Source organism: Stigmatopora nigra, chromosome 15 (assembly GCF_051989575.1).
Source record: "Stigmatopora nigra isolate UIUO_SnigA chromosome 15, RoL_Snig_1.1, whole genome shotgun sequence".
Taxonomy (NCBI): domain Eukaryota; kingdom Metazoa; phylum Chordata; class Actinopteri; order Syngnathiformes; family Syngnathidae; genus Stigmatopora; species Stigmatopora nigra.
The window spans coordinates 4,044,392-4,058,556 of NC_135522.1; the positions used below are offsets into that span (position 1 = coordinate 4,044,392).

The 14,165-nt window shown below is 35.9% G+C and overlaps 1 protein-coding gene across 4 annotated transcripts in view; it reads right to left on the reverse strand.

Moving 5' to 3' along the window:
• The window catches only part of LOC144208221 (voltage-dependent T-type calcium channel subunit alpha-1I-like), an 89,604-nt gene that overhangs the window by 35,259 nt on the left and 40,180 nt on the right, over positions 1-14,165 (reverse strand). For all 4 annotated transcript variants that reach the window (XM_077733950.1, XM_077733951.1, XM_077733948.1 and 1 more), the window contains 4 exons: positions 11,640-11,751; positions 8,153-8,286; positions 4,957-5,054; positions 2,755-2,914 (listed from right to left, as the gene is read on the reverse strand). In XM_077733950.1, coding sequence (XP_077590076.1) covers positions 2,755-2,914; positions 4,957-5,054; positions 8,153-8,286; positions 11,640-11,751 — 504 coding nt within the window. The remainder of the gene's footprint in view (positions 1-2,754; positions 2,915-4,956; positions 5,055-8,152; positions 8,287-11,639; positions 11,752-14,165) is intronic.

Genomic DNA, 14,165 nt, shown 5'->3' on the forward strand with positions numbered 1-14,165 from the left:
AATCCTGACCGGACGTTTGGTCGCTGGTCTTTTGGTCGCTGGTCAAATGTACTTAGATATTAAACAGTACTTAGATATTAAACAGTACTTAGATATTAAACAGTACTTAGATATTAAACAGTACTTGAATATTAAACAGTACTTAGATATTAAGCAGTACTTAGGTATTAATCCGTACTTAGATATTAAACAGTACTTAGATATTAAACAGTACTTCATATTATATTTTGTACTGTTTAATATCTATATTTTCAGTAAGAGATCCTTATGAATAAATGCCAAATAGATTTAACGCTGAGCAAACCAAATTGGTAACAAATAAAATGTATGCTCAATCATAATACAAAGTTCCCTATAAGTTGCAATTGGAAATTTGGTACAAAACATTAAGCCACAAATTGTGCTTCAGAATTTCAGTTTTTCCAATTTTCATGTGTACACTTTACACAAAGTACTGATAAATGTGTAACCCATGGAATGAGTGCATCAGTCTTCCGGGGGTTTAGTTTTCAACCACTTCCATCCTCCCCTCTTGTCACATCTTCCGCATTTTTTGTGCCCTTGAAAAGAGGCTTGCTGAAGGAAAACAGAGTGCATACACACACCAGCAATTCTAAGCGCTATGAATAGGTGCCCATGGGTGTGTACGCCTACATGAGCGGCAATGCATTTGCTGCATTGGCAGCTGGGGGATGCGCCAATTTCAAGCGTGCCGCTTGCATCACAACTGTAGCGGAACCATTTGTTAACAACAGCTTGTGGCCTTACAGTTGTTATTGATCAATGATACTCTTTTTTGAAAACATGCAATGCGTAATAAGAACAGAAGTGCATGCACTATGCGACATTTTGGTCTCTTAGTGCAGGAATTGAGGCATGGTGAGAGTCTTGATGAGAGTGGGACTCTGAGAACAAAGGAAAACGGAGAAAAAAACTCTGTCAAAGTGCAAGAACATGAATGAAGGCTGTTCCCCCCCACTGGCGAGTCTGTATCTCACAGCGTGACCGTGACTAATGTCTGGCATCACACTGAGAACACACCTGCTAGTGGTGAGTGAGATGCAGAGAGGGATCAAGGAGTAACAGCTGTCATATTTAGTAAAACTGAGAATGCAAAAACCTCATTGGAAGTTGATGTGAGGACATAATTTTGGTATACCTAAATTTGTTCATAGATTTGTTGTAGGGGTTTAATGGGATCCTTATTTATGTTATGCATGGTTAGTATCTAATAGGTTGTGAATGATTTTGTAGTGTATTTAATCTGGGACAACTTTGGGATACACTGATTTTATCCAATAGATCCAGCACAGACAGGTTAACCAATGAGGTTTCTTCTAAAACCAGAAGCCATTCAAGGCAATCAATTGATAACACTTTTAAGACAGCAGATTGGTAGAAATGTGTCCTTTTCTTCGGTTACAATCACAATTTCCCAGTGTCTCAGTTAGTCTGGTTTAATTTCTACTATCAAACTCTATAACCAAAATTTGTAAGATAATACAATAATCGTTTACAATCAGCCCATCTACTTAGAGATAAAAACTAAGATAGTACATCTGGAAGGAGTTAGACTGGAGCATAAAGAGACAGGAGGTGTCAAATGACAAAGTGATTGCTGCACTTGACCGTGACACTCCATTGTTGCCTCTCAGGGAAACAACATTAGCACATTACTTATCATAATAGCGCACAAGTGCTATCTGACTAACACCTATCTAATCAAGCACTAAAGCACACTCTTGTTTCTGCAGGTTTCAATTACTTGCAAAATCGAACTTGTCGGATCTTAAACGCATCTTACAAACCTGCCACATCCTAACAATTCTATTCCCCCAAAAAGGAAACTACTGTACAATCTAAAAAGAACAACAATGACAAAAAAACCCAAACTTTTAATACACTTAAACCAACTGAAGTGTAACAAAATGCACTGGTTCAAGTTACCTCATTAAATTCCCAAGTGGTTTCAGTCCAGTAAATTTTAGGATTTAACTTTTAAGGGGACAAAGCAGACAGGTCCTCATCCTCATTCCATCTAGCTATTACAAGTGTCATTACAGTCTGCAGTATCAGCATTACCAGAAGAAAGCAGCAGAATAGATATGGACACCACGTTAGAACCTTAACTTCAAGGTCATTTTGAAGACTGACTGTGATTCTGTAGTAGTTCTAGTAGTGCTAACAGTGTTGAAAACGAACCAAAGAATGAATGCCACGTAATCAAAACCTCAGAAACACAAGGTGAATGTCAGTGTGACACTGTCAGGCGACAGGCATGTTGAAATGTTGTGAATAGGAAGGCATGAACCTGCAAACTAATCCTATTTTTTCCCAATAGCAAGGACAGCAAAAAATACAACACCCTGAGGTGGCAAGAACACAAACATATATTTACTTTCTGTATCCCCTTGCAGGAATATTTAAAAACTACAATGTGGTAAAATGACACCTCAAGATCGAAGGTTTATGGGCTGTTAGTAAAGCTAGTTTCTAAAGTACTCGGATCTTGTCTCTTGTCACGTGTGTGTGTTGGACGCTGATTTTGTGAAGAAATGACATTGACATTTGCAATTTTCTAATTAATGACTACAATTTGCAACTGAACCTAATCTTTAAGTCATGGTTGTTGTATAGTGGTGAGCTTGTTTAATGTATAGCCTTAGTTTTTTGGGGGGCCTGCTTAAAGTCTATATGGTATCTTAACGCACCCACACTCAAATAATTATGCATTTACAGTCAAGTTTAACTTACACGTTAAAATTCTCCTCCAGGTAACAGCGGTTCCTTAGCAGCCCTGCCCAAAGCTGCACACCAATGATTCCAAAGATGAAAAAGACAAAGAAACATAGTAGGAGCACGTTGCCCAACATGGGTAGAGTGTCCAACAGCAGATTAACCAGGATGCGCATACCTGAAAGTAAATTATACAAACAATCAAAAAGGATGAACATGTACAAATTTTCACAAAGCTGTAAAGAGAAATTAATCTTTTTGGACGGACATGTATCGGCATGAAAACATAATGATGGTAAATGACAATATTGCCTTCTCAGCTGGGCCTAAACAATCAAAAATACTAACATTTAATACTCAATCTTTTTTTAATCTCAATATAATTTATGTATAATGTTTTGTTGGCGGTATTTCAAAGCAAAGGGAAATAAAGCATGTGCAGCTTCGGTACAAAAATAGAGTCATGGGGGTTCAATAGTGGAGGATAATACTTTCTCTGGAGAAGGCAGTTTACATCAGAGAAACACAGTAGGAGATGCAAATAGGAAAAAAAATGAGGCAGAGTGAGAACATTGTCAAACACAAGCAAAATCCCTAAAATTTAAAAAGCCAGAAGAACATTTAAAACCTAATAGAAGCCTAAAACTTCAACATACAGGTTTTGCAAGTACTTGTAAATGTGATTCCTAATAATTCCTTTATTACTAATATACAATCCCTCACACATTCATGCATATTTAGATTCATTAGGTCATTAGGCGCTAGTCATGCAAGTGAGTAACAAGACATGAAGGCTGTGGTTGATGACTTCATCAAACAGACATGTTGTAAATGACGTGTGGCGTGACAATAATGCGTTAGTTTTAAAGTAACACAACACTGTCATCACTAATTTCCTCATCAAATACAAAGCATACATGTTGCTTGGTGTGAATTTCTCTTCATAGGTGTTTATGTGCGTGTGAGCTTGTGTCTCTGGTGGTGTCTTGAGGCAAATTAAAATGTGTTTATTACCAAGGGGCTTTGTCATTAGAACAAAGAACTTCCATTAGTCCTAATTGTTTGAGAAGAGGGTGAAATTGATAGATGATGAACTAGAATGAAGAATGGCCTGAAGGAGGAGTAAGAAATGAGACACCAACAAAGAAATCAAACACAAAACTTGTTGATGCAACATAGTGACAAGAGAATAAATCGTCCAAAACTGACAGTGTATTATATTTCATGTTGTATGTACATCCTATTCAAAAGTCACAATATTAGTCTGTGAGTACAGGCATTCTCCTTGACTTGAAATATATAAATGGCTATTTCCTATTCACTAAAAGTCAATGTTGCTTTTTATTTAACCAGTCATTCTTTCTCCCATCAATTTCTTCAATAACACAAATACAAAACACTCCTCAGATATAGGAGGAAGATAACATTACTATCTAACAATTTGTTAGAGGTTTAAAAATTGATGTGTGCAAGGGGTGAGGTTGCATTTATGTATCTATTTATATTCCAGGGCAAAGCAGTGATAAAAAAACAAGGGAAATAGCCCAAAATAATCCTGCTAATGGGGTCTAATGAGGGCATGGATAGATGATGGAATTGGGTTACTGGAAAATAATTACACACAAGGCCAATTGTAATATAAGGCATTCGTTCATTCATTTTTTTTGTAGCACTTATTCTAACAAGGGTCGCGGGGGACCTGGAGCCTATCCCAGCTATCCTAGTTTGGGAAAAAAAGTGCATTGACATTTTGGAATGCCTGTATAAATGTCATTAAACATACACTTTAAAACTTAATACATTCACCCAGCTCAAAGATTTTGTTGTATAAGTGATTATACAACATTTTAGTGATGTCGATATAGTATGGTTCTTAAATGTTTTGATTATACCACACTTGAAATATAAAGCCCTATTAAATTCAACAGCCTGAATTGTACCCGAGCTCAAAACTTTCAACCTCAGTCAAACTTTTAAATTAAAGCAGAGCAATCATAACGTGATCAATAAAAGAGTAATAACTGATTTGATGAAGCTAAGACTCAAGCTCTGACCAGGGATTGTCATCAAGCATAGCTTGAATGTTAAATGATCCTTTGGAGAGAAAAAATGGCATCGCAGCACAAAAAAATAATATGATATCAAACAAATTTCATGTATTTATACAATGTATATTACCAAGGCACCATCAGGGTTAAATGACAAAAAAACTGGCCTTACTTGGCACTCTGTTGATGGCTTTCAAGGGACGGAGCACCCGCACAGTCCTAATAGCCGACAGGTTGATATTCTGTAAATCCAGAGAGTATTCTACCATGCTGAAAAAAACAAATAGATGAGAATATAAAGGAACAATTTAGTAATCTTTTTTTGAAAGATATGAGAAACAGACAATCAGAGCTCCAGGTAGACCAAAAATCCCCGAGTGGGTTTTAGTGTCAGTGGTCTTTCGTTTGATCAAATCTCACCTGTCCCAGCAGTGCGCAGAATTCCAGAGGCAAGGGGAAATATAATTGCATGATAAAGAGGGGAGCAGGAGAATCAAAGAGGGAAAAGAGATGGTTTTATATTCCAAATGTTTCCTGCAGGATGCTATGGCTCATTTAAAGGAATTGTATTTGTTAGCTAATCTCTGTGGTATGGCTTTTACCCTATTTGGCTCCAAAGCTTTTTTAGAGGAAAATGGTTGGTGGGAAATTCTGGTATATTTAGGACACAAAGTATACATATATATTTATATATGTATATATATATATATATTTTTTTAAATCACCACATTTTTCTGGTAATCTATATACAAAGTTTCAACATACCCATTATATTTACAGTACACACTGAATCTCTATTTATGTATAGTTTATTGGCCAACTTAGATCTGGGTTTTGCTCATTCTGAAAGCATTTTCACATTCATAACTGTCTATTACTTTTGTGACAACTCTTCATTGGCCTTCCAGAAGTGGCTGACAATTGTCTTTTCTTGAAAAATACTTACTGAACCCCAACACTTGGGACTCTTTAATTGGTTTCTCCATCTGCCTGTTGGTGTTTGCTAGGCCTTTATAATATTTTTTGCAGAATATTTTTTCCTGGGGCTACAACAATGCTGACACATCACGGCACCATCACCACTCCAACATTCAAGGCTAATCACACTATACATCTATTGGCTTTTTTTAACGACAGATAGCAACCTGCTTCTTACTAAAATTAAGTTTTCATGTCAGCGTGGATTCCTCAAGTCGACAGCAGGCCACATTTGAGTCGGAGCATTTGCAACAAGGGTTGAACTGTTGTAGCCCACAGCTGATAGACAGCAACTCAAGCTACTAATTGTATCCCCCAGCAAGGAACGGAACCTCATTTGCGTTGGTGTTGCTCCACTCATGGCAGTTCCCAAATGTTCACGAAATATTTAGCCGGGTAATTTCCATCATTAATGTGTTTTTATTTCACTGTTTAAAAGTTGTTCTGTTGCATGTTATTGCACCCGCTATTGAACTACTATTGAACTAAATTGAGTTTAATCTTGCCAAATCCCAGTTTGATCGCAACTTTTTCTGGTCAGGTTTATATTCTATTAATATTGATATCCATGGTTATCTTTGCCAGGTGGTCTGTCTTTCTGAAGGTATTGATTAATTGCACCTTCAATGATAAGATTTGGATGATGAGTTTTCCAAATCAAGTTCCTTGTCTTCCTTCCACAACAATAATTACCCATATTTAATTACCTCTGCTGATAAGGCGACCCATTCTCAAAGTAAAACTTTATTATTAGCATTTGAATTGCTCCCTGTGTACTGAGAATGTGTCTGTTCACGTCCCAATGTTATGCTTAAATGTTGCACTGCATATGACATCGCCGCCTTATGAAAATGTCACAGACTAAAGAGCCAAAGTATTGTTTTTTTAAGCCAACATTTTCACATCCACCTCATCTACAATGATATCTGTACTCCACTAATTTAAATATCTGAGATCCTGAACAAGGTTTACAACGTCAAAAGGGAAATGTTAAATCAAGAAAAAAGATATGTTCTTGTCTTCCTATATTGAGCCTAATGGGCCATGAGAACGGGTATTTTATACCACCCAAATGAATTCTCCTCGTACCACAACATAATATGCCAGCTAAACTATTCACAATAGCACAGATTAGTGATCCAAATCCATCTAGGGGATTTTTGGATAAATTAGTGTGGCTGTACTGTGTAGAAGTCTTTAAACCTGTAAAATGTCTGCATATGCCAGACATTAAAAATGTATTTTCTTGTACACATCAATCAGGACACAGTGAGAGAGTTAAGAGAGTAATTAGTGACTTGCCTAAAGCCCACCGGATAGGTATGCATACTTTAATTAAATATTGTTTGTTTATGTTTCTCTTATGCCCAGGAAGAAATATCCAGTGGGGAAGACCAAGAGCTTTGACAGGGAAGAAGATTTAAGAGACAAAATGTCAACGCTGCAGGGAATTTAGTGTCAAATTAGCAATGTAATTGTTTTGAGTTTTTATTAATAAGGATCTTACCCATGAACAAGACCTTTTTGTTGTATAATTTTCATATTTGTAGTTTTACAAAAGTCTGAATGCTTCTAATACATTATATTCATTGTAATACATTTTAATGAAGAAAATACTCACTACAGTTAAAGCTTATGAGAATTGACGGCCTATATTTTACAAAAATAAACTAAATAGGTATGTAAAATAACAAAAAAGAGGGTTTTAAGAAGCAATAATATTAGAACAAGGATATAGTAGAAGATCAGAATATTGAAAGCTAAAATATGAGCTTTGTGCATTAAACAAAGGAAGAAAAAATAAGGTTAGGGCAGGTAAACTAGAGTAAAAGAGCTAAAAGCAGAGTGATGAGTGAAATTTTATCCTCATCACTGGTCCTGCCCTAAGAAATTAGTGCAGACACTAATCTAGAAGATGTGTGGAAGTGGAATTAAAGTTATACAAAAGTGAAAACTCTCCCTGAGCATATCCCTTATGGCACTGTCTAGTGTAAGGCTGTAACTAATCCACCACATCAGCATTATGCTATCTTGTTGAATTTTGACATGTACACAGCTGCTTCCAAAAAAGGTGGATACCATATGTTTTGAGACATGGATACATACAACTCAACATTAGTATGCATTGCCAATGGACTTGCAGTTGTTTTTTATCTAAAATCTAAAAAGAGCTTTCAAATATGTCAGGCATTTTTCTTTAAATTGGACCAATGATTATAAAAAACATAATACTTATGCGTTGAATATAAAGTATGATGTTCAGCTATGTATGATGTGAAAGTAAAACGAAACGAGGCTACTAGAATCTTGCACCAAGGCTCTTTGAATGGTTTATAGTGAGAGATTTGAACCATATGAATTTGAGGCCAATCATGTCTTGTATTGCTTACCCAGCCATGACAATGAAGAAGTCCAGTCTGTTCCAAGTGTCGCCCAGGTAACAGTGACGGCCAAAGATTCCAAGAGCAACCATTTTCACCACCATCTCCAGTGCAAAAAAGATATAGATGAAAGCGTCAAAAGCCTAAGAAAAAAATGGAGAAGAACTACAGTTACAGTACAGTTTTTATGTTTTTAAAACATTGCTTATGACTTAATTGTAACAACTGGTTTCCACTTTACCAGTGGAAGCTGCCATATCAGTTTTTGATATGAAAAATCCATACTTACTCAAACCTGGATAAGTGTAAATAGAAGAATAAATATCCATGTCAACCATTACTACATGAAAAAAAGTGCCGCCAAGGTATAAATGGTGATAGATTCTATTTCCAGATTTCATTGTTATACTGTACATCACAGGCTAAACCTTCTTTTGTAGTTTGGGAGAAAAAAAAACACATTTGCAAGGGGGCTTTAGGCTGTATGACTATTTGCAGCTTTTACTAATACGGTAAGTCATTCAAGGGAATCTCTTTATTTGAGTAGTGGAAGCAGTCATAGCCAGCAGGCTGCAGGATATGCCAAGTATTTGGTTTTTTGATGATGACAGTGGGGCTTCTTTATTCCGTTCCCAAGCTGTGTGGCATCCTCACACAGACCCAGTCTTTGATAAATATTTACTGAGCAGTTTTGATTTGTAGCAGTAGTATGTCCCTTGAAAATATTGTTTTATTTTTACTTTTAAATCTTGACTGACATAAAATGTGATGGCGATTTTTTGAGATGTTATTGACAACATACATTCTATAACAGGGGTGCTCAATATGATTGTAATATGCCAGTATATGGCCAACCTAGTGTTTTTTTTTATTTTATGGCAGAGTGCAGTCACATTTTATCAAGCTTTTTGTATGATAAGATAAAAAAAACTGAATTTAAGGATATTTTCTCTTCTAAACAATCCCCATTTGTTGAATCAATCGATATAAAACAGCCGCAAACGTATCATTTTGACTGAGATTAAAGACAGCCATTCTATTGAATGTAACTGCCTCCCAATGTTAAAATTCTAAGGCAGCATTAAAGTTTGCTTGGGTAAGCACAACCCCAAATAAATTAGCACTCAGCTCTGCCAGTTATAATACTCGTTCTCAATACCGAACTGCTTCTATCATCTTTAGGGCGCAAAAAGAAGTCATATATATGTGGTGGGTACAATGAATATAGCTTTAAAATGTGCACATGGACCAAGAATTGAGTTTGTGGGCTCAACAAATGGCTCCAGACCAATACACATGCTGCAATGGAAAAACGATTTTCCACAAATCCTTTACGATTATTACTTTTGGAAGGTTTCAGGCAAAAGATAAATGACAAAGAAAAGCGTCAACTGTAGCCCAAAGCAGACTAGAGAACACGGATGAGAGAGAAGTGGCGCATCCAGTAGTTATAGTATGTTTCACATGGAGAAAATGTTTTCCTCTCAGCCCCCACAAACAATTTGAAGGGTTTTTTTTTCCAGCCTTAACCCATGAGAGAGGGTAAATGGATTTGTTATGTGTTTATTTTTGGTTCTGTGGCACAACATGCTTTTTTTGGTGTGAGGATTATTGAAAGATATTTTTTAATGTCTAGATTTTGCTCATCGTTTCACCTTAAAAATCTGATGTTGGGATTCCAATTCCATTGTAATATTTTGGGCATCTTCTCACATGTGCATGCCTTTTGCTCAAATGTCTTTAGGGTGTCCAATTATTAAAAAAATGTCTAGTTTTTCAAGTCGCATTTGCCTAGAGGATGACTGAGTTTACGATGGCGACCAGTAAACAAGGTGTCCTTTTTTTCTCTTCACATATGAGGTGCAAAAAACTGTAAAAAAAACAAGACTTTAAGAACTGATGATCTTAAAAGACAAAAGTCTGCCTATCCAAAAGTAATATTACATTAAGTAATAATTAAATAGAATAAAATTACATGTAATAATCTAAAATTTGGGGGGAAAAAATGCCTTTTTTTAATGACATGCTCAAACAGACTGATGGAGAAACTATGCTGCATCATGTTAAAAATAATTAGTTTAATTAAAAGCTCTCTTATATTATCACTTTAATGAAGGCCGACATTTGATAAAGCTCTTGTATTGGACAGTTGGATAATAAAGTTGTCTTATGAGTGTCTATTTTCTACAAGTGTTCAACTAATAAACTATGCACTAAAATGGTATTACATAGAGTCATAGAGTCAATACAACTCTCACATCAGCAGTCCTTCCAGATTGCAAACAAATGAGAATGAGTCTCAAAAGCCGTTTAAATGATGTTTTGATAAATAATGCAGCCTGCCAACCTCACGTGTAATTCGACATTGGCTGCGCCCCGTTGGATTCTTGTTGCGTTCGGCTCCAAGTGAAAAGGGGGGGAATGAATTCATTGTAGCTATTTGTCACCACTGCCAGTTTCTTTTTCAGTCAGCCTATCAGGTTTAATCATCAACATGATTTGTAAAGAGAGTGAGGGTGTTACGTGTCAAGGGCCCTTTCATGATGTGAAACTGGAGCTGCAATGGAAGCTACCTCATATGCTGCTATTTGGGATTGGAAGGGGAGGAGGTGGTAAGTAGGTCATTGGAATTTTGATGTTGAAACACTAAGATGTATTGCATCTTAGTGGCATGTGCAAATGAGAGAAATTCAAGAGGAATCAAAGCAATCATTTAACACTTAGAGACAAATAGAAGAGGATTTTGATCCATAGACAAGAATCCGGCATTTCACAAAAAAAGGGTGACTTCAATTCCATATTTTCAGATGAAAATAAACATTTGTTTAAAAGGACATGGCCAATTTAAATATAATTTTTCCATTCAATGCACAAATAAAGAAAAAAAATCAGTACTATCAGTTACATAACTTAGATTAATTTAGTTAATATTGAGCCTGGAGATAAATATGGCTCATATCTTCAACAAGATCAACTGTTAGTATAAGTGAAAATTATGATAGTGTCCATCTACTGATTGGTGAAAAGATAATAAAAGAGTATAATAATTCAAAAAATACATCCCTCTATCAGCGTGATTATGCATAGAGTATAAAAGTGTTTTTCCTCTCCCTTCTTTTTCCATCTTTATTTTAAAGGCCAAACTTGACTTTTCCCAAAAGTAGCATGTAAGGGCCACCCTTGAATTTTATGAGATAAGCTTAGTCAGCAAAATTTCTGCCTTTGCTATCAGCCACTAAAAATAGGCACCCCTTCAAGAAACAATAGGCTTGTTAGTGCAAGAAAGGCCAGAGAACTGAAAGATAGCTATGTTGCCAAGTGGTGGAATACACAAAGGATTAAAGCAGAACTATTTATCATGGAAATGGTTCAGAGAATGATGCAAAATTCATATTACGTATAACAGAGATTGGCTATACAGCTATGTGTTGATTGGATGGTAACATCCCTACAATTTGTACAAAAAATATTGTAAAAAAAGAGATCAAAACATTACCTGGAGTATTTGGCAGCGGTCGGAAGTGCAGTCGATGTTCTCGCAGGGTTGGTACATTCCAAGTGTAACGCAGTTGAGTAAGATGACCATGATGCTAATCCTCTCGAACCACGTATTGACGAGAGCAGAGTTAAGAATGCAAAAACTTAAAAGGGGTAGTGCATACAGCAATGTCAACAAGAGTTAAAAAAAAAGTGTAATTTCAAACATCAATGTGACCCTCATCAATATATGTAACAATATCTTTCAGGAATGGGAATGACATGGTGAGATCAGACAAGCCATCTTCAAAAAAAATCCCTGAAACAGTTTCTGCCCAGTTTATATTTGAATATAGAAGGAATGGGTTTTATTTATATTGTAAAAATGGAAATTTGAATGTGAATAGAACCTCAAAATTCTTCCAGCTAGCCTGATAAAACAATTGAAACTATATATGCCAACAATGAAAGTTTACAATATATCTTTCTCATTTTGTAGACACCATCCTGATTATCTATCATCCTATAATTTTTCAAGGTAATTTAATTACTAGATGACACTATAACTTTTAACAGAAACCACCTTACATCATATTAAATAAAAAAGCAAGCAAGTTTTTGCAAAGAATTTCACTTCCCAACTTGCCATGACATTCACATTATTTAAAAACTCTATAAAATCATCTTATTTGACATAAACCATGTCACAAGCAGCACATTAATCTCTGACTCAATCAACTAAATGGCAGTTTGCATTCTACCATCATAAAGACCCCAACCATGCCTCCCTTTTGTGGGGTAGTAGCCACAGGCATCTGACTCACAACCAGCTGATTTCCACACACGAATGGATGTCTTGTCGTATCGGCTCCTTGACATGTCACCAATGAGCTAAGACAGTGTGACACTAGAAAGAAAGGAAATAAAGAGATAAGAGAGACAGATTCCTAATTTCTTTGCTATGGTGGAATCAGTCTTAAATTATTTCCTCAGATCATGCACCTGTTAGCATGACATATCATCTCTGTCTAAGCATCATTTTTTTTTTGTATATAGGCATCCCTCTTAATTCCCTTTGCTTCTTGTCATGATTATTTTTTTGCACCTCCCATTCTGTCAATAGAGATTCTCATCAGAGACTCCACCAATGTTCTATTTTTCTTAAAAGTCTTTGCGTTCTGACTAAGACGAGCACACCATTTGTATTTTAACAAAATGTTCCTTTCGGTGTTGTGAATTTTTCATGTTTTTTTGTGTGGTCGTTGTTTTATCAGATAACCAAAAAGAGGTTCAATTTTATGCCGGTAACCTCGAGGAGAAAAAGCTATTGTAATCATCACAATAATAAAATGAAGGCCAATGTTGCATGAACCATTTTAGTTGCTAGATGTCTTTTATTTTTTTTCCTCTCAACTGAAAAGTGCTTCTATGTGTTAATAAAAAATGACCTATTTGAAGTGGAGTCTTATAATGGTCACATTGAATTGCCTCAAATAATTGACCCTAACGAAAGAAAATATTGATGGATATAAGGTATGCTAGTAAATACTGTATTCATACACATAACATTCAGACTTTATCAAAAACGCATTGAATATTACAAGTTGGATTTAGATGTAATCCATTGAAACAATACATTAATACTCGCACCAAGAAAACAGCTATGTACTGCAACTAGATGAGTCATGACTTCAGGAGATTTGTGTTTACAATGAAGCTTTTCTCAGACTGCAGTTTGTGATCAGCCTAGCTCAAAACACGAAAAAAAAAAAATATCCAGCATTATATTGTGGAGGCATTCTGGCTCACTTCCACAAGTCTTCCTCTGCTCTCAAACCTATTTTCTTTTTGTTAAATTTAATTTTCTACTGAAGTGGAGTTCAGTCACTGCAGATCAATTTGTCTATGGGTGTCTGTCTCAGCTGGAGTGCAGGTCTGGGGGTTGGGGTCTGCATACCTGTCAACTGGTACGTTCTCGCCGTAATTGGTACAACTGAAAGCCCATTTTTATATTGGTACGCTGTACACATGAAAATGGTACGCTAAACGGTGATTTTGAGAAAAAAAAATAAATTAAGGCACTTTCTAGCCATTTTTCACCATCCGCCATTGTTTCTTCCCGGAAACGCATGTCTGCCAAGTGATATATGTACCGGCGCCTCTGATTGGCTAAAAAAAAAAGATCATGATAAACATTTCGTTTTGTAACACTTTCACCATGTGATTTCCGTTTCCTGTTCCCTTGTTTATGTTTACTTTCATTTGATCAGCTGTTTCTGGTCTGGTAAAGTAAAGTGGTAAGATTTTCCATGTATTTATACATATATGTAAGGGCGAAAACAAAATTTGGTAAGATCACAAATGGTTCGAGGTTGACAGGTATGGGTCTGGTTATCAATATTTGCTATGATCTTCACTCCAGCTGCTTTGCCCTTTTATTGTAGGACATGTTTTTTTTTATGGGTTTTTACTTCAACCTGTGTCACAAGTTATGTATGTATATCTATGTATATACATAACTACAATACAACATGCACCTAATATA